Genomic DNA, 25,673 nt, shown 5'->3' with positions numbered 1-25,673 from the left:
GCAAACAGCCCGTACCGTGATTCCATTGTATTTTGTATCCCTTCGTGGCACGGGGTCACAGACAAAAAATCTCTGCGGGAGGGAAGGAAGGGTGGCTCAATGCGCACATTGTCAAGCAATTTATCCCGCATTCAGGTTGCGACCGATACGTAGAATCCTTTCCTGGGGCGTGTCCAGGGCTCGCGTCCTGGAATGGCTTTTTATTACGGTGTTTAATTCGCTATGGTTTCCTCGTTTGCTAGTGTGGTCTCGTGATTCCACTCAGCCGGATAAGCTGAGGGTGATTCGGCGCTTCGATCGCTCGCATTATGCTCGCTATTCGACGAAATTCACTCTGTCAGTCGCGTAAATAGTTACGATTAGACTGCGGATCTTTATGCTAAATCAAAATGTTTTCCATTGATTGTCGGAAGCAGGCATAACGTAAAAACTGATTTCATCCCTTAACGCTTTTGTCACATTAGGAGCAACATTACAACATTCTTCAGTTTTTTAAATCTTTTACTGTTTTATGTAACATCCTGTATAGCGACAACGCTACCGTTCTGGCAATCAAAAAACAAATTTGACTGTCTGATTCGCTTCCAAGAAGATTTCAGAAAGATTTCTTTCTTTTTTATGTCAGCAATTTTGATCTCCATCGAGATGCCAAGGTGCTTCCGCATAGAAGAAAATTCTAGTGAGCTCTGCTTATTTTCTTAAAATTCGCATAAACAAAATAGAGAACTGCATAGGACAAAGTCACAAAGCTGTGCCACGGTGCCTTCAGGTTGCGCATTATGATCTGCTTGCCACCATCTCGAGTTGAAACAAGTATGCGACGAGGTGAAAGACGTTTGCGCAATGGTAACTGCAAAGCTCGAATGCAAGATAGTGCTAATCGAATATTCTTCGGGTCCCGCAGTTAGTTAAGCTCCGCATCCTTTGAGGATTATGTTCGAAGCAATTGGCTTAAAAATCGCAAGCTCTCTGCGACACACCTGAAGGGGTCAATCCGATCGATCCGTCGCGTCGATTACAATTTATGAAATTATTTTTCACCGCGTGCCTCACGATGTTTCACAACAGAGTCGAGCGAATGATTAAGTGCAGCAGTTGCCGATTAAACGATTTAATCATCATACAATTTCTCTGTTCCGAGTGCTGCAGATCGTTGGAGGATCGAATGAGAAGTTCATCGAAAAGTAGAATATCGAATTTTCAAGCAGCATGGCTGCTTTGAACGGCAAAATCCAATCGGGTTTATTAGCGTAACTCGTCGCTGAGGAGCTTCCGTTCGCTAATTACTGCGTTAAGTCCATTGTACCAGGTCCACGATAATTTTATCGCTGCTCCCGGGAAACTTTGCACCATACGGTGGCGACAGGACTGCACACCGGTTTCCCCGGGAAACGCGTTTCGAGAACTCTTTGTTTCATTATCGATAACTCCTCTGCAAAGCCACTAGAACGTCGAGCAATTTTTCATCGTTTCGAAACGGAACTTTCTACTCTCCCGTAAGAAGTCGCATAAATTCCTCATCTTTTCACAAATATGCATTTTTCAAAACGATGTTCTGCATCTACTGTGGGGGAAGCAGGAATATAATAAAAATTCATTTCATCCCTTAATGACTTCGTTGCCTTAAAAACTATTTTCAGATTTTATGTGGAGGAAACTGTTCTTTCAAAAAAACATTATTTATATGTTTGTCAAGATAGAGTCCCAAAAGTTTCATAAAGCACACAGAAATAAAATCTCGAGAACATTGTAAAGATCTGTCAGAGTCGTCAAAGGTTCTTCAATAAAATGTTACATATATTTTTCGGCTAGTGAACAATCTTTTCAAAGAATTCTTTATACGTACATTTACTGTACTACATAAAACGTAGTACACAGAGACTTTTTTCCTGAAATGTTTTTGCATGATACAGACAAAAATTGTTCGTAAAACCTAGTTAATCCCATCCCTAGTGTCTATCCTAAAATGTTCGTCACTAGACAGCGGATTTGATGCGTTTACGACAAAAAAATAGGTGTAATTTAAAACAGTAAATAAATTAGAACAATTTATAAATATAATATTACATTATTTTGAAATAGAAACAATAAATTTCTATTTCACTTCAGGTTGTTGCAAATCAGGTAGAACATTTTTATTTTCCATAAAGATCCGCTTCTGTATATAACAAAACGTGGTTTTCTAAAAATAGCTTCAATTTTAACTGAATAAATCAATTTAATATTAAAATCGAGGCTGAAACTTGACTGATCCGATCCCTAATTACATCTACTCATTTTTGTCATAAATGCATCAAATCGAGAGTTAGAATTGGGGATGACAGACCACGCGACTCTCTTAATTCATGTTTATCCGTTTCCGAATTTCCGCGCGCCGCGTGCAAAGGGTTGAAATCTCGAGACTGATTTCCCCATTTCAGCTGGCGGGTTTTGGTGGGTTGAAGGGTCTGATCGAAGACGGGGTGAATTCGTCGTCGTTTGGACGTCGGCGTTCCGCGCCGACAGACGCGATCGTAGGATGGGGCGAGAGGGAGCAGAACGTTGCGCAGGGGGTTTCTGTGCGCGATGCCACAGCCAACCGACTGGTAGCTATCTAGGGGGCTGTTTTCTCCCTCTCAGTTGGCCGCGATTCAGCGCCGGGTGTATGTCCCGCTCGTCGCGGGCTTAGACCGACCGACGCGCGAAACAACGGGAACAGCCAGCGAGAGATTCGGCACGTTTACCTCGCTCGAACCAGCCCAACGGGATTGTCGCAGTAACTATAGGGTTCACGCGTGTTCAACACTTCTGTGTTCGAGGTCCCTCGACGACAGCAACCGGACGAGGACCTGGGACCGGGTGACGATCGATTAAGTGGCGAAGAAGATCGAAACCGAGCCTGCTTTTCTACGATAATAGACGACGATCGACGTGAATTAATCGAGATGTGGTTCGAGTTGGAGTAAAGAAACCCGGGATTTCACGGGCCGTCGATGCTCGCGATAACTGGCAGAGTCCTCGAGCACGCTTGATCCGCGATCGGCGACGATTCATTAAGCGACTCGAGTGGGCAAGAATTGTATCAGCTTGGGAGAACGCAGGCTGTTTCCGGGTGACGCCGCGCCGCCAGGAAGATTGATTGCGTTAAAGTGGAACTGGTGCACCGATCCTCCTCGTTCCCGTCCCGATCAGGCTGCGTTTCCCCCAGTCCGCGAATCAATTCTCTGCGCGACACCGCTGTGTGCCGGTCGAGGGAGTAACAATTATCTCTCGGTCTCCCGAGAGGGATGGAATTCCGCAGGATCTCTGCCAGTCGTGAGGGGTGGATCAGCAGATAACGGGTGCCTCAAGGAGCTTTCTCTTCCGGTGACCCTGCGGTTGGGAAAAAATCGATGGAAACCAGTTCCCTTTCTCTTCGTCAGCTGCGGGACCCAGTTGCTTGTTACGAAAAGCTCTTCGAGTTCTCCCGGACGCTAAACAACGAACCACGGGATCCTCGATCTAGCTCTCGGTGTTTTTAATGTACCAACTTCCTAGAGGAGGCTAGGACGAGTCTTTGTAACGCGTCCGTAGCGAACAATCGATCGCAAGGTTCGACAATAATTGGTGAAGCCGATGCGGCAGTCTCCTCAGCATCTAAACTGCTGCATCCTCCGCCTGGTAATGCACCGTGAAACGGATTGTCTCGAAGCATGAAAGGCACGCGTGACTCCTGAGCAAACCAGGTCGATGTTCCAGCTGCTCGGAACTAATTAATACTCGCTAGACGCTGGCGTTCCGCGAGGAATGATCGGTGTCCCGTCATCGACTCGCGGTCAAGGAAGCTCCCTTTCGATACCGGAAGCGCTTGAGCCGCTAACTTGTCTCTTCGACGTTCACGGAGGCTCGCATTGGGGAAGGAAGCTAGCCCTAGGATCAAACAATCTGTTTTTGGGAAGAACATAGCTTTTCCGCCACAGGAAATGCACATTGATCGAATCGTGTCTAGCAACGAACAGGATCTCCGCGTTTTTATACGTTCTTTACGGTATTTACGGATCAGATTTGGTTCGCGGTGGCAACGGACAAGCCCGCCGACAAGCGAGAAACTTCTTCTTCGTCCGCGGATCAGCGTCACTTTTGCCGAAAGCAGATAAACACAGCGGGAAACGGTGTTCCTCGAGGAAAGGAAGAACGGTTAACACGAGCCGACAATACAGAGAGCAGAGTGCTAGGCGATCGTCGCCGTCCGGAACGGAACGTGTGTCGAACATGCATGGTTTTAGTAGGTCACCTCGGGGGGAGAAGAAAGTTCATAACTCCGGAATTTGAGGAAGCTCTGCATCAGCGAGTGCGCCGGACGGAAGACGTACGTAAACAACATTTTGGAAATTCATTCGTTCGCAGCAGCAGCGGGAACGTCGAAGATACGGATGGAAGGAGATCATTTAACGGAGGAACGCTCTGAAACGCTCCAACAATAAGTATTACGATAATATTGGAAGATCGACGATGAATCGCAACAAGGTTTATAGAAGACGCTTTTACCTTCGTGATCCGATTGGAGAATAAATATTAAAAGAGGATGACTCTAGCTCGTTTTACTGGAATTGTGGGATTCGATCGGATTAACAGTTTTTGAGGATCCAACCGGATAATAAAATCCTGATGGTGCCTCTATTTCCGTATCTTTGTGATAGAGTATGTTCCACGACTAACGAAATGCTGGCGAATCGAGGATTATATTGGTTCGCGTATTCTCCCCGGCAAACGCAAAGCGAAATTGACTAGATCGACGGAATACAATGGTCGGGAGACACGGTTTGTTTTGCGACTGAATGGAAAAAATAAATCTCCCCGACGAGAGAGCGGACGATGAAGCGGCGATAAATCAGTTTGCGCATTCTGGTGAAAGTTCCAAGTGGAATTAAGTATTCCGTGCGACAATATAATTCTGGATTTCGAAACGCGGTGATGAACGATCGGTTTATACGAGTCCGAGTGTAATTCAGTTCTCGGTCGCATAATAAGATCCTGGAACAAGTGCTTTTCTGATGCGGAACGAAAAGATGAATAAATCGGTTCGGTGAAGGTTCGACGTAGAACTAGCAATCTTTGTGAAGCTAACTACAAATTTCTTTCGCCAATAACATCTCGAGGATACCATATTTTGCAGCTAAATAAGGAAAATCGGCGATAAATCGGTTCATAAGTTCCCAGTGAAGATTCGAAGTGAGACTAACTAGTATTAAGTCGGATAAGTGGAATGGAGAAAGAAGTATTCCGAAAGGTGGTAGCTTGAGAGATCGGTGTTGAATCGGTTGGTACGTTTCCAGTGGAGGGGGCAAGTGTGATCGAAAACTTCGTCGGCCAATAATATCCCGGGAGTATGCGGTATTGAACAAATGGAAAGATAAATGCTCGCGGAGAAGAACACGGTGAAAACCCGATAGTGAATTAATTCGCAGGTTCTCGGTGAAGGTTCAAAGTGCAATGGAATCGTTACGGCGTCACCTTCCGGGTGAACTCTGACGCGGATAGGGGGTGTGGGTGGTGTGCGTCTTGTCGAAACCGGGGCGAGGTGATTAATCGGCACTGCGGATACGTCGACGAGTCGATGCGGCCGGAAACGACCGCTGATTCTCATCAGCTTCGAGCTCTTCCTTCTTCGCAGGAGCTTTCGCAGGAGCTTTCGATGAGGTTCGTCGAGAAGCAAGAACTGTGGAATCGCGGACAGGGCTCGAACCGATCGGAGCGCACAAAAGTGCCCTCGATTCGGAAAAAGAATGGCTTGGACGAACGTATCCACCTTTTTACAGGATTAACAACCGGCAGCTAGCTGGTCCGAAATCCAGGAATTACGCGGCCGATCGATACGATCGAAGCCGCAATAGGTACGCAATTTTCCCTCGGCTATCTCGTACAAGCCGGTTCGGTACGATTCGCAAACTGTTCGGTACGATTCGGCCGAGTTTATCGCGCGATTTAATGGTGTACGAGAAGATTATTGATTCGCACGAACCCGGACCACGGTGACGGGACTACGGGAACCGTGGTAGAGAGCTCGTAGTCGTCTTCCAATGCCGAGAACCGAGGCACATCCTCTCGTTTCACGTTGCACGATCGATCGATGAATTTAATCTGCGCAAACACACGATGGCCCGGCGTTATCAACATTGGCCACGGATCTTTGTTTTCCTTCCTGCGCGCGAGAACCAGCGGCGGGATCCTAATCTCGCCACGCAATTTTCAAACGTTCCTCTCTCTCTCTCTCTCTATCTTTTCAATCCGCTTCGGTAGGTCGCGTCGTTTCGATTCCTCTCTATGACTGTCAGGGATAGACTGCGGCTCTTTCTGCATTTATGGCGTATGGAAATTTTAAAAAAATTTTGAAACACGAAATTCAATAGAATCTGGTACGATTTTTATTCATTTTCAGTCTTTCAGTTCAACATTAAGTTTTCTGAAAATGGAGAAAATTTATATACCGGGTATTTCACTTAACTTGACCACCTTAAATGTCTTTGTTGTTTTTAAAGATACGTCAAGTGTCCGAAACACAAAGTTGAATGGTAAAATGGGGCTCGTACGATACCAAAAGATGTTTGTTTTTATGTAATTTTTGTAGAGACATGAAGGTCATCTTCATTTTTTTTTAAATGGAATGAGGTATTTTTTAATACATCAATCGATGCAGCTGGATATTCGTTATAAAAAAGTACTAACCTATGTATGTCGGAAAGTTAGTAGTTCAGGAGATATTTCAAGTTAAATAACTCTAAAACACCATTACTGTCGTACTAATTGTAAGACGTTAGCGTTTACTTACTTGCGAATTCGATAAAGTTTGCTACATTACGCTGTCGAGGAATGTCAGCCCCTAAATTGCGACTCTGTACACTAGCGAACGAATTCGATTAGAATCAATTCAGATCAATTTGTGTCTCAAACTTGTATTTCAACGCAAAATTCTGTTCGTAACTTTCTTATTTTTGATTGTTTATTTATGAAACCTCCACTGGCACACGGGCGGCTCTTTTCCGGTTAAAATGATATCCCACACGATGCAGTTCGAACTATAATTGTTTGCCTAATCCACGATATAGTGGACTCTCGACTATCCGAACCAGATCAGACACGACGTCTCCGAGACGATTTTAGAACGTGTTCTAGTGGGAGTTTTGCAACGTTCGAGGGCTTGAATGAAAGGTGAAGAATGGCGCTGTGTGATAGAGGTGATCACGTTGAAAAAGTCAACAGAACCAGTCTACTTACTTGTGTAACGTCTTAGTACGACAGTAATGGTGTTTTAGAGTAACTAACTTTTCGACATACATATGTAGGTTGGCACTTTTTTTATAACGAATGTCCAGCTGCGTCGATTGAAAAAATACCTCATTCCATTTAAAAAATAAAGGTGACCTTCATATCTCTAAAAAAATTACATAAAAAAACTCCAACACTCTATATAATAGGATTGATTATTTTAATGGGTCGTTACACACTTTCAAAAAAAAATTACGCAGGATTAACTTATAATATCAGTACCTTTATACCAACAGTTTTTTTTTATGCATGTCCTTTCTTAGTAATTTATGTTAAGTCTTTGTTCTATTGTAAACATTTGTGTAAATGGACCTCGGTTCGTTCATAATAAATAATAATAATAATAATAAAAACAAAATTTCTTTTGTTACAACTTTCAACAATTCAACATTAAACTTTGACTTTAGTACATTTTACGTATCTTTAAAAACAACAAAGATATTTAAGGTGGTCAGGTTAGGTGAAATACCCTGTATATGTACATATTAATGTAAAATATGAAATTTATATCTGTTGTATGCCTTCATGTTCTCTAATAATAATTATACATTAACGGAACCAACATGGAATTTCATCTGAGTTTACAGGAAATTAATAACACATTTATTAGACTCTGTTCAGAATCTTCATCACGAGTCTGACACGACATTGCAGGGCAAGGGGTTGATTTCGTATCGACCAAGGCTATTTCCACTAACAATAATGTTCTACTTGATTCCACCTTCTTCAAATAATTGTTGTTGCTCGTCTTTGAAGGTGATTCTCGGAGCATGCTCTCGCGCATCGACTATATCACGACTCGCGTGGCTCGCCTCGATTATTCAGATTACTTCGGTCTTCTTGCGGGGGTGGCAGACTCGCGAGTTGTCAAGTCCCCCGACGATTCCCCGAACTTTCAGCAACTTTCGTGGGACAGACAACGAACTAATTTTAGTTGATCATGTATAATCGACCAACGAGAGAGTTCACGACCTCTCCTCCACCTCCCCGGTTACGTCTTCACCACGCCTCCCCGGCACGCCAGTTTGCGACTGACAGTTAAATTGTTTAACAATTACGTGCGGTAGCAAATGACTATCATCTGTCCGAGCTGTTAATCGAACCCTCGATCGATTCTTGACCCGATCATCGCCTGTCGAAAGTGTGATCAATTTCATGTTGAGATCTTAGAGAAAACTTCGAATCATTATAGATCAAAATGGCAACCCGGTTTATCCTGGTATCTTGAAACAGATTGTAGCGAGAATCACTTTGTTATAGCGAGGCGATGCTTCCTGCACGGTTTAATTTACATCTCTGTTAACATAAATCCCAACAAAAACATTCTGTAAATAAACAGGAGCCAAGTTCTTATGGCCGTAAAAGGTTGTGAGATCAAACAAAATACGGCCAAGTTCGTTAGCTTAGAAAAATAAAAATAAAAATTAGTTAAAAAGAACGCTATTTAATTTTTAAAGAGTCACATGGAGGGCTAAATTATTCAAACTTGGCCGTTACTTTTGAAACCAATGGCCCTAACACGTGTTAGGTAGCGGCCAAGTTTGAATAATTTAGCCCTCCATGTGACTCTTTAAAAAATTAAACAGCGTTCTTTTTAACTAATTTTTATTTTTATTTTTCTAAGCTAACGAACTTGACCGTATTTTGTTTGATCTCACAACTTTTTACGGCCATAAGAACTTGGCTCCTGTTTACTGAATGTTTTTGTTGGGATTTCATGAATTTTGGTTGAAATTTCATCAATTATCAAGTAGGTATCAAAGATTAACACTCTGCCGGCGAATTAGAACCCAAATCTACCTAGATTTTTATTGTTATAATTTTAGTGTCATTTTCTACCTTATTGTAATCTACCAGTTTGAGCTTTTTGCCACTACCTCGAATGGCGCTATACGAACGATTGAAGAGAGCAGATGATTCTTTCCGGAATTTACACGGTTCCTTATGGGAAATGCGGCATATTTCATTTTCTCCATACATAACCTATTTCGTTTTTTTTTTTAATACAACCCCTTTAAGGTGTAAAATTTCAAACTTTGATAATTATTCCTTTGAGTGTTTGTTATGGTAGACCTATGTACCAAATTTCAAGCTTGTAGGTCAATGGGAAGTACCCAAAAGGTTTCGATGATCTGTCAGTCAGTCAGTCAGTCAGTGACAAATTTAGCGATTTTTGAGGTCCTATATCTCGGAACCTACTAATGTGAGAAGATTAAGGTTTTGTCAATATTGAGACATGATAGTATTTAACAAGTGTACGAAATTACATCTCCCCATCTGCCTCCAGTGCCGAGTTATAAGCCTCTAAAAAACGGCTAAATTGTTTCGTGTAAAAGGAGGTAGTGCAAGAACTTGGTTGGTGCACTACCGTGCACCTAGATAGATAATTTCGTCTGTTTTTCCATTTCACAAGCATTGTTGCATCGTTCCTCTTTCTTTTCGCGCGAGATCTCGTCGGCGTTTAAAGGGCCGGGCCCAGAATTTCCTTAGCGATGAACAATAATTGGAATTAATCACTGGCGTAGATACAACTGATTTAATGCGCGGCTTAATCTAGGCGCTGACACGCTCAGCGTGCGTTCGCGATGAGTTACGGCAATTCACGCGCAAGACAGGATCCATTTACAACGGAGACATTTACGGATTAGCGATACACGGGGTGTGCACGCTGGTATCGGGGGAGCGTCCCTTATAAATCGTCGAACTAGAAAATATATCGAACATATTTCTCTCGATTTCGTTCGATCGATGAACGAGCTTCAACCCCGCTTCGAGATTTATAGATATGTCCGGAGAACATCCTTCTATCCTCCAGTCAACACGCTTGGAACGATTCGGTCAGGACACCCGGTAGACAGTGAAATTCGCGCGCGTTACGTGTCTATTCCCTTTAAAAGAGCCGCGGGCTCGTGCGAGCAGATGCGAGAGCGAAGAGGCAATAACATGTGATAATTCACGCGCAGAAAGTTTAACAGAAATATCTCTGTCTTGTAACGAGTTACATCGTGTCGTGATTATGCTACCTCGCCACCCAAAATTGGTTTGTCGACCTAGGAAAATGAAAGTACACTCCCGACCGTAACTGTCCGGACACTATCAAATTCATATAAAGCGACTTGCGCAATTGAAAAAATGAAGACAATAAAAATACAAATATTTTGAACATTCTTAAAATGAAGTATGCATCAAATAAAATATTTTATTGTGAAAGTTGTACGCATACCTTAAAATAAATAGGATTATTTACTATGTACACACACTATTTAAAATATTAATGTTACTCAGCTCTGATCGATAATTGGGTTAAACAAGTAAGGTGTTAAAAAATTCTTATCTTTCTCTAAAAAATGAAATGCACTAGAGACAAGATGTTACCATTATTTTATGCAGCCTCTGTAGATCCGGGCGATGGAGCAGAGAATGTATCCGTGCGCGAGCGAAAATAAATTCCCGGTTCCGACCACTGTGTCGATTCCTGCGATTTTCGGTGCGGGGGAGTATCTGGATTTCAACGAACCGCAAAAAATGTACGAACGATAAGGAGACCGCCGCGCCGCGCCGGGTCGGGACCAAAACCGCGCGTCGTTCGTTCTGCGTCGGTTTAGGGCGGGTCAAGATCATCGTGTCGCGGTCAGAAAATTTCTCGGTGCAACCCCAATGACATACTTTCCGCCAGCCGCGCGGGCTGTGTCAACCCTCGACTCTCTGGCAATGACGCCTGATCGATACGGGATCAATTATCATCACCTGTGCCGAGCATTTTTCTGAAAATTTTCGAAACCCTTAGTACCATTGTTAACCCTGTACCATTATAATACGCCAAATTTTTGTAAAAATTGAAAGACTGAATTCATTCAGATTTCTGGCAAATGTTCGTAACAACGTGTGTGCTTGAATGAGGAAACTTATTTCATAATTTCTAACGGAAGCATCTTGGAAACCTGAATAACCATAGAACAAAAATATGCAACCGCTCGTGGCACGTTTACACAGGGGTCCAAACGGCCGATTTAGGAGTGCAAAAGTCAAAAAACCAAACATGGAGTAAGTAGGCAATTAATACTAGTCGATACATCAACACACATGTCTGTGTAGAATTGACACTTTTAATTCTCAAATCAATTATTATTAAGCGTGGTAACAGTGTGAAAAATAGCATCGAAATAAACGACATCCTTTTTACCTATAATTTTTTGTTTAGAACGTTAATGTTGATCTTAATTATAATAGCCGTGTTCAGAAGCATTTGGAAGATATAAAAATAAAATGAATCAATTTTTCGGAAATGTTTAGATTATGTTTCTCAAGGAAGTATTAAAAAATTTTCTTTTAAGTTTGTTATAGGAAATATTTATGATATTCGCCCGTATTCGCGTTAATTTTTGCATGAATATTAGGAATGGAATATCTAGTTTATGCCTTCATCGGTCTCAAGGACACATTTGCCACTCGTAGTTCCCGTTTAGAATTAATATAAAAATTTATTATAAAAAATTCTATTAATTCTTAACATAACTTTAAAATAAAATTTATATAAAAACTTCACTTAGGTAATAATTGTTTTAGTAATAATTATAATGCTTATTATTTGATGTAAATATTGTCTTCTTTTTATTTTTATTATTATTGTTTTTGTTGTAAATTTCATTTCTGGAAATTATACTTTTGTAAAAATAAGTATTGTATACAAGTTTCTCTTTCCTATAATTGCAAATTGAAACTGGCATTCTAAATGGAAATACGTTGCTTCCTCTGCGTTATTTTAAGCAATAAACTTACGGAACTCAATTTTAGCCTACTTTGTACTTACTTAATGTGTATAGAACACATGTAATACAGAATTATCGATTATTAGTAGCGTTTAGACTTATGCACTCCTAAATCCGTCGTTTGGAGCACTGTGGGTTGGCGTGGAAGTCCAGCGAAGGTAGTATGAGCAGGACGATCGTACACCGGATTCCAAGGCGAATTGAAAACAAAATGGTTGCCGGAGGCGGAAACAGCAGATTCCATGAGCGAGCGACACGGAAGTCGATACTCGGGCGGAAAACGGTTGCAGTTTTCGTTGTTTAGGAATTGCATAAAACTGACAAGCATTAGCATCGATCAGGAAGCAATTTCTGACGCGCCCAGCAGATTTTTCACGCGTACGAACGCCGCGCCTTGCATCGGCGAATAAACCGCCGTGTTATAGGTTCATTAAGCCCGTTTCCTGAATGTCGAAGCGTTCGCTTTTCGCGTGAATAGCCTTTAATTACAAATTTCTCGTTGTTCGTGGAATTCCAACCGGGCCAAAGAGTCAAAGACACAGCTCCACGGGTTCCCGCAAACATCCGCGCCTCATAATTAACTTCGATCGATTTTCCCCTATCAGTTGATTCAGAAATTCTCGATCCATTATTACGATTACTCGTTCTCCTTTCTTTCTTTTTTTGATCTCGGTGTTTCTTCTTTATTCGGAGAGGATCGACTTTGTTATTTTTACATGGGTTCTGTTAATAACCACTGTTGATAGCTCTGTGCTACGTGTTTTAATGGGCCACCGCTATTTGGCAAGCCTACGGCGAAATTACGCTAAAAAGTTCCTTCGGGCTTTCTCCGAGCTGGTTTATCTAGGTTGCAGTTTACAGACGCTATTTCGGAGACTCGTTCTGGCGCTTCACTGCCGTAGCAATTAGCTTTAACTTCGAGAGGAGAGTGCATAGTATGGCAGTACGACAGAACAGTAATATGATAGCTCGATGTTACGGGAGTGGGATAGTTTGGTGGTATGTAGGACGAAGCAGTACGTGGCAGCATGATAATGCACACTATTGTTCGACACAGCAGGACCCTGAGCTCGGTCTACACAAATTATACTAAATTAGACCTGGATCATTTTTACACAACTGCAGATCCTCTCTAGTCGGCTATACTTTCTACCCTTTGCGGTTTAGAGTTCTATTTAAAAACTTGCTATATCTTGTAACCAGACTGCTCGCTATGCAAATTCTTATTTTTGAACTTTGGAAAATGAGAGAATAGAGACTGTGAAAGGTAAAGATATACTTTTCTCTGAAAATAATCAGCCTTAAACATTTATAAAAATTCGGCGAATGTAGATATCAAGAAGAAAATCGTACGATACATTGTTCAAGTTAATGCTATCATAGAAGGTGGATCGCAGTTCGAACATCTGATGTAACTTGATTTATATCGCAAGAAATGATTTTTCATTAAAATTACGTTTGCACAAAATTTTCAAGTTTGAGGTAATTTCAAGGTCATAGTATAGTACACTGTTAAATTCGTCTCGACGTCAGAAACAATCCTATGATGTCCAAAACATATGGCGCCATTATTAAAGTCAAGGTGACCTTTACTTTTTTTTACGTAAAAAGAATTTTTTCAGATTTAAGAATATGCGAACATGTAGCTCACCAAGTACTGAGAAACTTTTGTCGAAAACATTTTTTAATTGCACTACTGGAAATGCCTAAAAAATGGTGACATAACTTAACGGACACACCCTGTATACGTCATTATTAGACTGCGGATTTTATGCATTTATAACAAAAATTGGTACGTACAATTTAAAGCAGTGGACATGTATTTAAAAAATTTAAAAACATCAACGTATTAGTTACAGTTCAATCAAATAATTAAAACAAGAAAGAAATTTTTATGTAACCTCTGTGTCTTGGAATCGACGTAGACATTTTTTATTTTGCATAAAGATTCGCAGTCTAGTTATTATTATCAAAATTCTATTTTGATTTCTTAGAACAGAATTTGTTGAAAAACGAAAGACAACTATTTGAAACGGCACGGATGAGACGCGACAGCGATCGCATTAAATGCGGATGATCTCGTTGTCCGTTTCCGTTGATACGAGTTTACAATCAAGCAGGTCTCCGGGATGCAAATTCGACGCGGGTCGGATGTTGATCAATTCTTGACGGAGGTGTTCCCGTGTCCTCTTAGCCCGTCGATCTCGCGGTGGGTCTCTCCCGGTTGATCTTGAACCAGCGTGGCCGAGCGAACGAACGAGCGTGGGTGCGGCTTAAGGTTCTTGTCGCGGGAAAGAGGGATCAAAACTTTTTCTCCCCCCGGTCGCGACGCGTTTCATAACTTATTCCTGTACGAGTGACAGCGACACTTTGCGGAGGCTGCCAGCACGCATAAAGACACGCAGGGGGACCGCGCGCGTCTTTTTATTTGCGTCCCGCCGAGCTGCGGTCGGTCCAGGACGGGCCACAAATCCCACAAACGAGCCGAGACAAATTATGTTCGCCCCTTTTTACCCCTATCTCACCCATTCCCGCGCCTCTTTTCCTTTCCTAATTACCCATCGGAAGGAAACACTCTCTGCCCGGAGCGACCCGCGGCTCGTCTTGCTAACGAGACGCTGCAATTCTTTCTTCTTGTTTATATTAGGTGGAGAAATAAGTTCTTTCCACTCAACTTGCGCGTACAATCTGTAGACGAAATCATCCTTAACCCTTCGCAGTAAAATTAAACATTTGTTCGACCTAGAATATTTCCAATCTCTATGACTTTTTAAATTTTATGGGTATGTTTAGTAATTGATTAGATACCAATATATTTAATAATGTAAACAATATTCTGAATAATGGTACTGGTAATATTAGTACTGGATCAATGGCTTGCAAACACTTCTTATTTTATTATTATTCTGCGCGTCATTATTACTTTTTTTCGAATTACTGATTCTTTTCTATGAATAGTCAACAATTTTTCCCTTTTGTCGTTCCAGTTAGACCCGTGTTTGGCTAACAATGGGTCACAGTTGTTCGAATTCGCAATCGAACGAGCAAATCGATGTCGCTCGATTTTTCAATGATTTTTTAGGAATTAACAGCGGGAACTTGGCAGGATTTCCACGTCGACGACGCGGAAAACACGCGTTGCCTCTGACAGGGTCACGTGCCTCGTGTAATTGATGGCTGATCGATGCAATTGCAGTTACGGAGACGACCGTGTTATCCTCGGTGCCGATCAATCTTTCATTATGCAAATTTCACTGATCTCTGATGGGAATATAAGTATCACTAATAATTGTTCGATCCGCAACTGCTTAAAAATTTTTCAGTAAAAAACATTTTACCACTGTTCTCTCTTTGCTTTGAAAAAACTTTCCGCTTTCGCATCAAGTTCGCGTTGCATACGGAAAAACCCATATGTCTTCATTATTTTATGGTAGGGGCTAGTCACCGATCACCTGGGACGCAGATGAAACTACAATTTTCCGATTCTAAGGACATTTAAGATTACATTTCCGATTCTAAAGAAATTTTTGCATTATTCGTCGCTAGACTTGGAAAAGATACTGACGTAGACGAAAAAATTTTCCGCTTTCGCATCAAGTTCGCGTTGCATACGGAAAAACCCATATGTCTCTTCATTATTTTATGGTAGGGCTAGTCACCGACCACCTGGGACGCAGGTGAAACTACAAGTTTCTGATTCTAAGGACATTCAATTTTTGCATTATTCGTCGGCGGAATTGCCGTTTGGCCCACCGTGCGGCGGCGTTACGGTGGGGCATTTAATCCGGCCGGTAATTACGGCGAATTCGATCGAATTGATGGCGGCGCGGCGAGTGCGTCGGCTGAGTTATCACCCGACTGCCAGAAACAGGGCCGGACTTCGTGACCCGATATTGTGCCGGAACGTTCCGATATTGGCAGCACCTCGGCCTCTCAGGAACGAAGAACAATAGGAGCAGCGGCGTGTGTGCTACCCGCTATCTCCATCCAGCCGGTCCCCTTTTGCTTTCGCCTCAACTTTCCGTCGAGTTTCCCCTCAGATTGTCCCGGGGCCATCGCTATGAACGTTTCCCGCCCGCGTTTTCCAGATACGTACAGAGAGAGAGAGAGAGAGAGAGAGAGAGAGAGAGAGAGAGAGAGAGAGAGAGAGAGAGGAGAAGAGAGGGAGAGAGAAAGAACACCGCGTGACCTTCGCCCCGTGACATAATCGCATCGCGTGCGAAAATAGGCGACCGGACCGGTCCGCCTCCATTTGCACTCTTCCGCCATGACGGATGACACTCGCGCGGACCGCTTCACTGTCATACACTCCGCGGAATTAGGACTAATACGGTTTTGCACTCGAAATTCAAGTGCATTCAAAATATTTAAAATGAATTATTTATTAGTGTCGCTACAAGTACACCCTTTGCAAGTCAAATACACCGTTTTGCACTCCAATTTGAGAAATTTCCCTGGTTTTCCCAAATTTGATTCCCCTTTACTTACACATATCATAGTGACTTATGACTACACTTTAAATAAGTAAATGTGGTCCAAATAATGCCGTAGTTAGACTCGTTTTCATTAGAAAAATCTCACACATACGTTGGTAAAAGTTCCGTAGAAAATGAATGAAAACTAAAAAACTTTCCATTTTTACCGACTGCTTCAACCCTCAGTCCCTCTTGTCGTTTTCGCGCTGGCCTTCTCTATGTTCGGCAAACGTCAAAGAACGTTGTACCTCTACGCTTTCTGAGCCTCCGTACATCCGAGGCAGTAACACTATGCGAGGGTAGACGGTAAATGGAATTTTTAGTGCAGCCGGTCATTTTGTTTTTAGAATTTGTATACATTAGAACGAAGTCCAGGGTGGTCTTAGAGTTTTGGCCGTGTTTTGGCGATTTGTGGCGATCGAGCGACCCACTGCGCCGGGCACAAGCGTCGCGTTGTCGTGGCTCGCCGAAGAAAAACGTTGTCGAGCAGTCTGCGGGAATTTTTGCGTGGCGTGACGCCCGTATCGTTGCTGTTGCTAATGGACCGCGACGTTTTTACAGGCGGGACTAAAAGCTCCGGGCCATAAAAGTGACGTTTCGCGTGCAAGCTATTTATTCGCGCTCGGCCTGTCGGCGGACGGCTGTTACTCTTCGCAAGGGTGATAAGCGCGTGCGACGAGTCGCGCGCTTCACGAACGCGGTTTCCGGTTCGAACGAGTCCGCGAGTCGCTGATCCAACGGCACGGAACGGTCCGGTTATTCCGTGGATGTCTTTCCCTGTTGATAAAACCGGGGACTTCTGGCTCTAATGAAGTGCTAATAAATGTTTTGCATGCGGGACAGCCTTTTTCTTTCGTCGTCGGAGTGACTCGTTTATCTAGAAAATTCAGATGATGAAGATGTTCTAGAAATCGTGATACAGTCGTTCCTGAGACCGTTAATATTCAGACACTTTATTAGGTCGTTCCATAAATTCGGATGCATCTACAGCCTTTGCAAATCTGTTTCATGAACGATGGGACTCTCGAGCATCTATTATAAGGAAGATGAAGTAACGTTATAGTCTTAGTCTTAGTCTTCCTATCGTTGATGGAAATCTTGAACATGTCGATGATCCTGAAAATGGTCGAATTCGATTTTCCTATTAGTCGTTCAGAAAGAAATTTCGTTTTTCCCAGATAGCACAAAGACCTCTTAAGTATAATTAAAATGACACGCACTGAAGTACGTGTATGTCAATACACATGTCTTCTCTAATTTCTATGCTTACAGTGGGTGTACAAAGTATTCGTACACTTTTTAAAAACTAATAACCTTTTCATAATTGTACCAAACGACCTGATTTTTTATAATCAATTAGAAGCATTGGTTTACGAAATGATATGCAAAAAAGATTGTTAAAAAATCATAATTTACAAGGTTAAATGCAAAAATAGAAAAGGCAGTTTTTAAAAAATTTTTAATTTGAGTCCTTAATGAAAATTTAAAATATATGTTTTGTAGATCTATGTTAGTTATACACATGCTGAAAGTTCCATTGAAATCGATTAACATGCACACGAGCTACAAGCGGTTAAAAATGGTGAAAATCATAGTTTTACACGACTTTTGATCAGTTTCTGCTTGAAATCCACAGAATCGTACATCTTCCGATGCCTGTTGTTTTTACCCGCGTCAATCGATTTTGATGAAATTTTCAATATGCGTATAAAGAACATACATCTAGAGAACATATATTTTGCATTAAGGGCCCAAATAAAAAGGTTTTAAAAAATGCCTTTTTTTATTTTTGCATGCAACCTTGTAAATTGTAATTTTTGGAAAATCTTTTATGCATATCAGTTCGTATACTAATGCTTCTAATTGATTGTAAAAAATCAGCTCGTTTGTTACAATTATAAAAGAGTTATTAGTTTTTAAAAGGTGTACGAATACTTTGTACACCCACTGTAAACATTCCCAAAGAAGAATATACGAATGTTACATCCATTTCCTGGCCTGACTTCTTTCCACCTAAAATGGCCATTCGGCACACTGCGAGCTGCTTTGCAGAAACCTCGATCCGCATTCCGCTCTGTCCACGACTATCCGATTGTAGCGACGTTAATGAGCAGCGTTCCTCGTCCGGGAACCTGACACGGAATGCATATTCGTTTGTATTTTTGAAATTATGAATACGCTCGCGCCGAACAAGTTCTCTGAAAGGCGGATCCGGCACGTATTTCAAAGCAAGTCGCGTAAAATATTAAAGTCGGTGTCGAACTGTCCGCTTTCGCCGTGTGCCTCTCGCGAATATTTAATTACGAAAGCGGCCCGCTGGCGAACGTGTAATCGGTTATTGAGCGCGGACGATTGCATCCTGACAGAACCAATACCACTCGTTAAAGAGCGACGCCAAGTTTTGCATATGAAAGGATCGGCGATCCTAACTGCGAAAGTGTTACGCCATCACGACTATTTCTACGCTAGGAGTTTCTTTCGAAAGTACTCCGAGAACCCCGCGCGACCTCCGCTGGAAAAAACTGATCCTACGGTTTTCTTGAACTTTCCGCGAACCGGTCGTTTCGTATTAACTGCATCTTTTCTTCTGCTTGGACAAGGTCAGCCTTCTTTCGAGAGATGTCGCAGGATCTCCGCAGAATATTCATAGGTTTCAACATCCGTAGAGTTTCCGTTTACTTCGAATTACGTGGTAAACTGTTAGCAGTCTGTCGAGGTGCATGCGAAATTTTATTTCTTATGGTAATGGCTTTGGTGAATTTTTACGGTGTAGATAATTGACGCGGATCTACAAAATGCATGCTTGAAATTTTTGTTATAGGCACGGATGAAAAAGTTGTACAATTTTACTTTTCTCTTAAGGCAATTTCTCCATTAGCTTAATCTACTGCTCCTTATTTAATTAAAGTAGATACTATTTTATATACAGAGAATCACGGTTAATTTTTGAAAGGAAGAGACACTTTTGAAAGGCCGAGAACTTTTTTGATATCAGATTATACAACTTGTATATGTATGTCTTGAGAAGTTAGAAAGAAAGATTTTTTTTCAGCAATCAGAACTACTTAAAACAGTTGGAACTACCGAACAATTAGAATTACAGAGAAAATACTAGAAGTTGTTGGTCACAAGTTTCTCATGGTGGCCTATATCGAAAATTTCAAAGATACATTTTGTAGATCTGTGTCGATTACACGTATTCTGAAAACTTCATAAAAATTCGGTCAACGTTGCAATAAGCAACAAACATTTAAAAATGGTGAAAATTGCAGTTTTTCTACGTTCTCTCTAGGCGCTAGAAGCGATGGAGTTTCGGCGCGACAAAATTCTCTACAAAGTGCGACTCTTCGCGACGAATCCCGGGTTGCTTAGTTTCCGGGCAAATGAATTTTATTCGATAGCTGGACGGATTAAGTATTCAGCTAGCTGTCTGGAGGGTATATAGAAACTCGTTTAAAATTCCAATCAAGCCAAGTGGAATCGCGATCAATAGGGGAAAACAGAGTAGCTCGAGTCGGTCCGCGATTCCACAGGATCGGTCAGTCGATCGCATTCGAACCTTTGTCAACTTGGTGAACCCTCTCCGCTTTTCACAGGAGGATCCTACTCGAGCCTGTGAAGAAAATCTGAGAGTAGAACCGCGATGACGGAGGAGGACCGGCAATGACCTAGATGCGCGTGCTTGCGCGACACAACTAGAAAAAGGAAAATCGACAATAAAATGAGGAGAGCAGGGATCATAACTGCAAGCTCGACAATAATCACGTAAGACTGACGGGATCGATTAGTTGCCGGTGACAGAGGAATTTAAAGCTGACAGCATAAAGAGAAGAAACTAAGAGGGAATGACAAGAAGGAAAAACAAGTAGCGAAAGAAGTTGAAGAAGAGGAACGTAGAATATATACGTAAATATTTTTTAGTCGGCGTTTTCTCGCCTTTCTGTGAGAGACGAGAATCGTCGGCCCCTTCTCGAAGGGATGTAAAGTAGATTGTGATGGGTCACGAGGAACGACAGGTTCGAGAACAGCATTGGGAAAAAATGTTGAAGCGCGTCTGAGCCGGGAGACGCTCCGGAACCCCTGCGCACAGTTTCCAATTGTAAAAAGGACGCCGCCGCTACGGTCGGATCCAGAGAAGAGGAGAGATGTCACTGAATCACAGATACTACGTGAGTATCATGCTACCCTTTTGAAGGATTTAGAGGCTCCGGAGAAGATTAAATTTTGATCTTTCTCTTGAGTCAGATAAAACCGGATAATAAACGTTTCCTTCATCCCCGATACGATCATCCTTCATTTTTCTTTTTCAATTAGGGGAAATATATATAACTCACCCTCGCATTGTGTCCATTTCATTCATTTAGAATTATTGCGTTTGTTAATGATTGCTTTACAGGCTGCTATTGTACAAGGAATATATTCTTGAATATATTCTTGAAAATTGTACAAGGTGTACGCGAAAGTTTTAGCCTTCTTCGCAACGCACTTTAATTTATACGGAATGTACGAGTTATATGTTTCCAGTCGATAGGAAATGGTGTACATATATTTTGAATATATTCTTGAAGATTGTACAAGGTGTACGCGAAAGTTTTAGCCTTCTTCGCAACTCACTTTAATTTATACGGAATGTACGAGTTATGTTTCCAGTCGATAATAAATTATGAGTGCAATTATCAGTCAGCGTGCACGAATGACTGTAACGAAGAAAATATTTTTTACTCGGAAAGAGCAATAAATAATGTTGCTGTAATGGCTTGTGTACTACGCGTGCTCCATTCATCAGAAATTGAAATTTCAGTTAAAAGATGAAAAATTGAGGAAATAGAAATTTTTAGTCAAATCGGTTGAGTACACGTACACATTCGCAAATATTTCGCGCTATTGCTGCCGATGACACGGTTCGAGCATCATATGTTGCACGTAACTTGCACCTCTATTTCCGACTTTTATAAATATTATTTAAAAAAACTGCACAAGAAAACGCAATATGAAATTGATGTTGTCTACAAGCTAAACAATTAGATACATTATTAATAGAAAATGATAAATGCTGTTGCAATACAACTCTGGCCGCGAACATGTTGAATTCTCGTCAGTGAGACAAGAAAAATAGAAACTGAAATTAAGCGAAGCAGAAATGCCGCATTGTCCATTTCCGGAAATGGCGGATGGAAAACGTAGAAGCAGCCGGTCTCCGCGTGCGAAATTGTTGGAGTCCGATCTCTCGCCGCGAGAATTACGGAACCGTGGCCCGATAAACGTTATTCCGCTTCCGATAATATTTCTTTTCAGAGGGTAGCTATGCTTAAGATGTTCCCAGTGAGCCGCGGACTGATAGGACCGCTGTTATTCCCCCCTTTTTCCCTCCAGGCAGGAACTTTTCGGTCTTAAAGAGCCCCGAAGGAGTTCCGCCCGCGAACGAGAACGCCTCGGACGACGGGAAAGTCGGTTACTGGGTTGAAACCATCCCGGCGACCGAAAGACAAACGTCCGGGCCTCGTATTCTGTTCGAATACAATGATATTTTTCGGTCGACGTGGAAATTAAGAAAATTCAGAAATAAACCGCTCTGAAATTCAACGTTTCGCTTAGCCGCAGCGTAACGCCGAACTTTGAAATGTTTACACGGGACTCTCCTCGTGCTGAAAGTTCCACGAAAATTGGTTATTATCCTTGGTTCGTTTGCACATGGTTTATTAGTACTAAAATATTTGGAGAAGAAGTAGGCGTTTCTTTTCTTACACCAATGTTTCAATATAATTCATCATTTTTCTTGATCTCTCGTTCGTGGGTATTCTTACAGAGTAAACTGTGTTCTTTTCTTTCCGAACCTTCTCATTTGTACTGAAAAATAACCATAGTTTACTAATATAATTAGACTGCGGACCTTGCAATGGAGCATAAACTTCTCGATTGTGGTTTCTAATGAGAAATAAACATTCTTTACATTGTTAAGAAGCAGATATAAAAACTGATTTGTAAGATTTTACTACAAAAACGATTGTGTGTCGTTATCAGAGTCGCCAGATGAGGGGAGGGAGAACGAATTGAGGGGAAACCTTGCCCCCTCTCTGCCAGTACCGGATTAGTCACGTGACACGTACAGGAGGTAGAGTGGGGGTTCACAAAATCTTAATCTGTCGACTCTGGTCGTTATAAAGGCGGAACAACAGAGTTTGAACAGGAATTTGGATAAGGATCGATACCTAGAGATTTTGTCTTATCAGATCGGATGAAAGATGCCGGAAAGCTAGTGTTGTTTATTGAATAATATTTCGAAAAAATTCCTGATTGCTCGTGAAAACGCGGAACCACCCCTTAGCGATTTTATCGACGTTGATAATGATCGTCTGGACACGGTCGATGTCCTACCGTAGCCCACAGAACTGGACAGTGGACAGGTCCACCGGATAAGGAAATCTTATCTCTCGGAATACCGTTCGTTCGAAGCAAATCCGTTCGGGATGGTCCGAGCAATAAATGCTTAGGGTTCTGGTCGTGTTCCGCGAATAATGCTCACGGGATTATGGTCACCGCTGGCGACGTAACTGTGGCGTTTCATGGAACAAATTCGAGGCTACGGACGCGCGGTCGATGGACGGATCGGTGGACAGAAGCTAACAGATAAGCGTACACGAATGACCACGGGGGTTGTTGTCGCCGCCGGATATCGACCTGTGCTCGAAACAAATGTGCCATGTATCCTTCATCTCTCACTTTCTTCTTGGGGACACTTTGAGTGCCACGCACAGTGGTGCCGATTGCGAATCTATCTGGACAAAAATAAAAAATCACATTTTTGCAGGAGAACGCGAAACACGTTCGGACTTCCTTCTAATGAAACGATTGGTAAGGGTCAATGGTCGTTTACTCGAAGAGGTGTTATAAAATGCTTCTAAAGCTGGTAGAAAATGAGCTTTTGCGGGTGTCAAACCATTGCACGCGCCAGTCGTGTTTCAAGCGTTACCGAACGAATCTTGCCTTCGATTTTGTACGTGCCTATTTTATTTTGTTGGATATGGATAATTCTAAGAAAGGTATGTACTTATATATTTCACAGAAAAACCGATAATATCTACGTAAATAATTCAGTTCTGCATCATTATTTGTAAAGTATTATATTTTTTGTATTAGCAAGTTGCTTTACCTTTAGGTAGAGTTACAAAAAAAGCTTTGCAATCCTTTGTCATACTTTCACTCTGAAATCGTAGATTAAATATGGTAGAACCATCGTACAAAAAACTATCGCCGGCCTGTATCAACCTTCTTTGTTTTTTACATTCTAGTGGCGCCTGCTAAAATTTCTTGCGCGAAACTATTTTATGTTTGGCGCAGTGAGGTGAACGTTGCTAAAAGAAGTGCTTGTGTATATAATTATGTAGTGCACTATTTTCATTTAAAAGACAGTAGTGCTGATGCAAAGGAGTGTATGAAAAAAGTGTGTGATAGTTTTTGCGTAAATTTAAAGAACAAGTGGCAGAAAAGTTACAGTAATGTAACTACTAAACAAAAATGAACAGTGGTTGGACGGTAAAGTGAAGTTTCCAAAGAAAAGTATACAAACAGTAGATGCAAAATCTGCTGGTAGAGGACGTCCAATGAAACAATTTGATGAATGTTCTCACAAGAGCAAGAAAAGAAAGCTCGATACATTTGTGAAGGATATTAGCAGCGAAGAACTAATATTTGCAGCAGAAACTACATATATAATACTTAAAGAAATACAAAATGATATTATATGTGATTTGAAAATGTTGCGAGATCGTTAAACATTATAAATAATTTTGGCCAGCTAAATCAATGAAAAGGTTCGGTTCGGAAGCTTTTCGGTGCAAATGCCCAATCGTCACCACGATGTTTTGAACGTTTCAGAAAATCTGACAAGAAAATGTTTTCTACAAAAGTTAACCGATACTCAGTCATCTATACATCCCAATAAAAAAATTTCACAAAACTTTCTTTTTTAATAAAAAGATATGATCGTGTTAATTCTTTAAATGTCACTAAGTATTTTTTATTACATATTGTTGTAGCTGATGTCAAGACGAATTCAATGACGTACTTAACTACGGCTTTAAGTCTTAAAATAATGCTAGAATAATTTTGTCCAGCTAGATTCGCGATCGGCACCACTGTGCCACGTCGCGCAATAGCATATTTCGAGGAAATAGGTGGAATTATTCTAATGTGAGAATCGATAACTTATTCTAATTCGTGGACTCTTCTTGAGCATCATAAAAGCGGCTCAGCGTTTATCGCTTTATTTTTCGAAGCACTGAGTTAACTGAAGTTGTTATATGAACGTCGAGAAATAGTATAATTATAGTTCTAGAAAGATTAACGATTCGTTTGATAATGACTCGGGAATACGACCAGGTTTATTACTAGCCACAGAATGATTTGATTTCTATTCGTAGAGCAGATACCTGCTAGAAAATGACTGCATGAATTGGCGTAGCGCATATTAATGGCTCTGCTTTAGTAAAATTCCTTGTAAGTTCTGCGATACGTTTTCCGGAACATTAATGTCCCTGCATTAGTGTTTCAAGCACAGTAGCCGGAGTGTCGGTGATGCTTCGGGACACACGGTATCGCGTAAGGGGCAATAAATTATGAGCCCCAAGGATTCCAGCTTCCCACACACATCTTGTCGGAAGATCGGATCCTGCCACGAAGGAGTTAAAGCAGAACGCGTCACGGTTTCCGGCTACACTGCTTCCTCGTTTGCATCGTTTTGTCATACATTCTTGTTTCGACCGTCCGAGAAATCCACGGGTAAACAAAAAGTCGACGTTCTCGTGTACAGTGTCTCGAGAATCTGTCCACGCAACACGATCCGAGTTTTATTTGATCTTGTATTGGGATTAAAAACACGTACCAATCAGAGCTCTGCTATAGCGAACGGAACCTGATTGGTCCGCATTCTTCGTTCATAACTTCACAAAGGTGAACATTTTTGCTACGGAAAAGATTACTTCGAATGAAGGAACTATCCATTTTAAGATTTTCCAAATCCGTGAATCTTGTAGTAGCATCAAGTAAATGTATCAAAATACGACGCTGAAAGCAATGTTGGTTTGTAACCAGCGCTGCTCGTCAATGTCGTCAAGAATTGAATATTTCCCGTGAAACAGAATTTTTC

The 25,673-nt window shown here is 41.6% G+C and overlaps 2 protein-coding genes across 2 annotated transcripts in view; one reads left to right on the top strand and one right to left on the bottom strand.

Moving 5' to 3' along the window:
• LOC143210198 (mediator of RNA polymerase II transcription subunit 20-like) overlaps nucleotides 1–25,673 on the bottom strand; it is a 153,860-nt gene that overhangs the window by 12,574 nt on the left and 115,613 nt on the right. The window lies entirely within an intron of this gene.
• LOC143210193 (facilitated trehalose transporter Tret1-2 homolog) overlaps nucleotides 2,629–25,673 on the top strand; it is a 129,455-nt gene continuing 106,410 nt past the window's right edge. Inside the window, exons 1-2 of the mRNA XM_076426833.1 lie at nucleotides 2,629–5,658; nucleotides 20,125–20,697. Of these exons, the coding sequence (XP_076282948.1) occupies nucleotides 20,674–20,697 (24 nt within the window). The 5' untranslated portion in view covers nucleotides 2,629–5,658; nucleotides 20,125–20,673. The remainder of the gene's footprint in view (nucleotides 5,659–20,124; nucleotides 20,698–25,673) is intronic.

Source organism: Lasioglossum baleicum, chromosome 7, assembly GCF_051020765.1.
Source record: "Lasioglossum baleicum chromosome 7, iyLasBale1, whole genome shotgun sequence".
NCBI classification, from domain to species: Eukaryota; Metazoa; Arthropoda; class Insecta; order Hymenoptera; family Halictidae; genus Lasioglossum; species Lasioglossum baleicum.
Note: the sequence above shows the minus strand (reverse complement) of the source record. Positions and strands in the feature narration are given on the sequence as shown.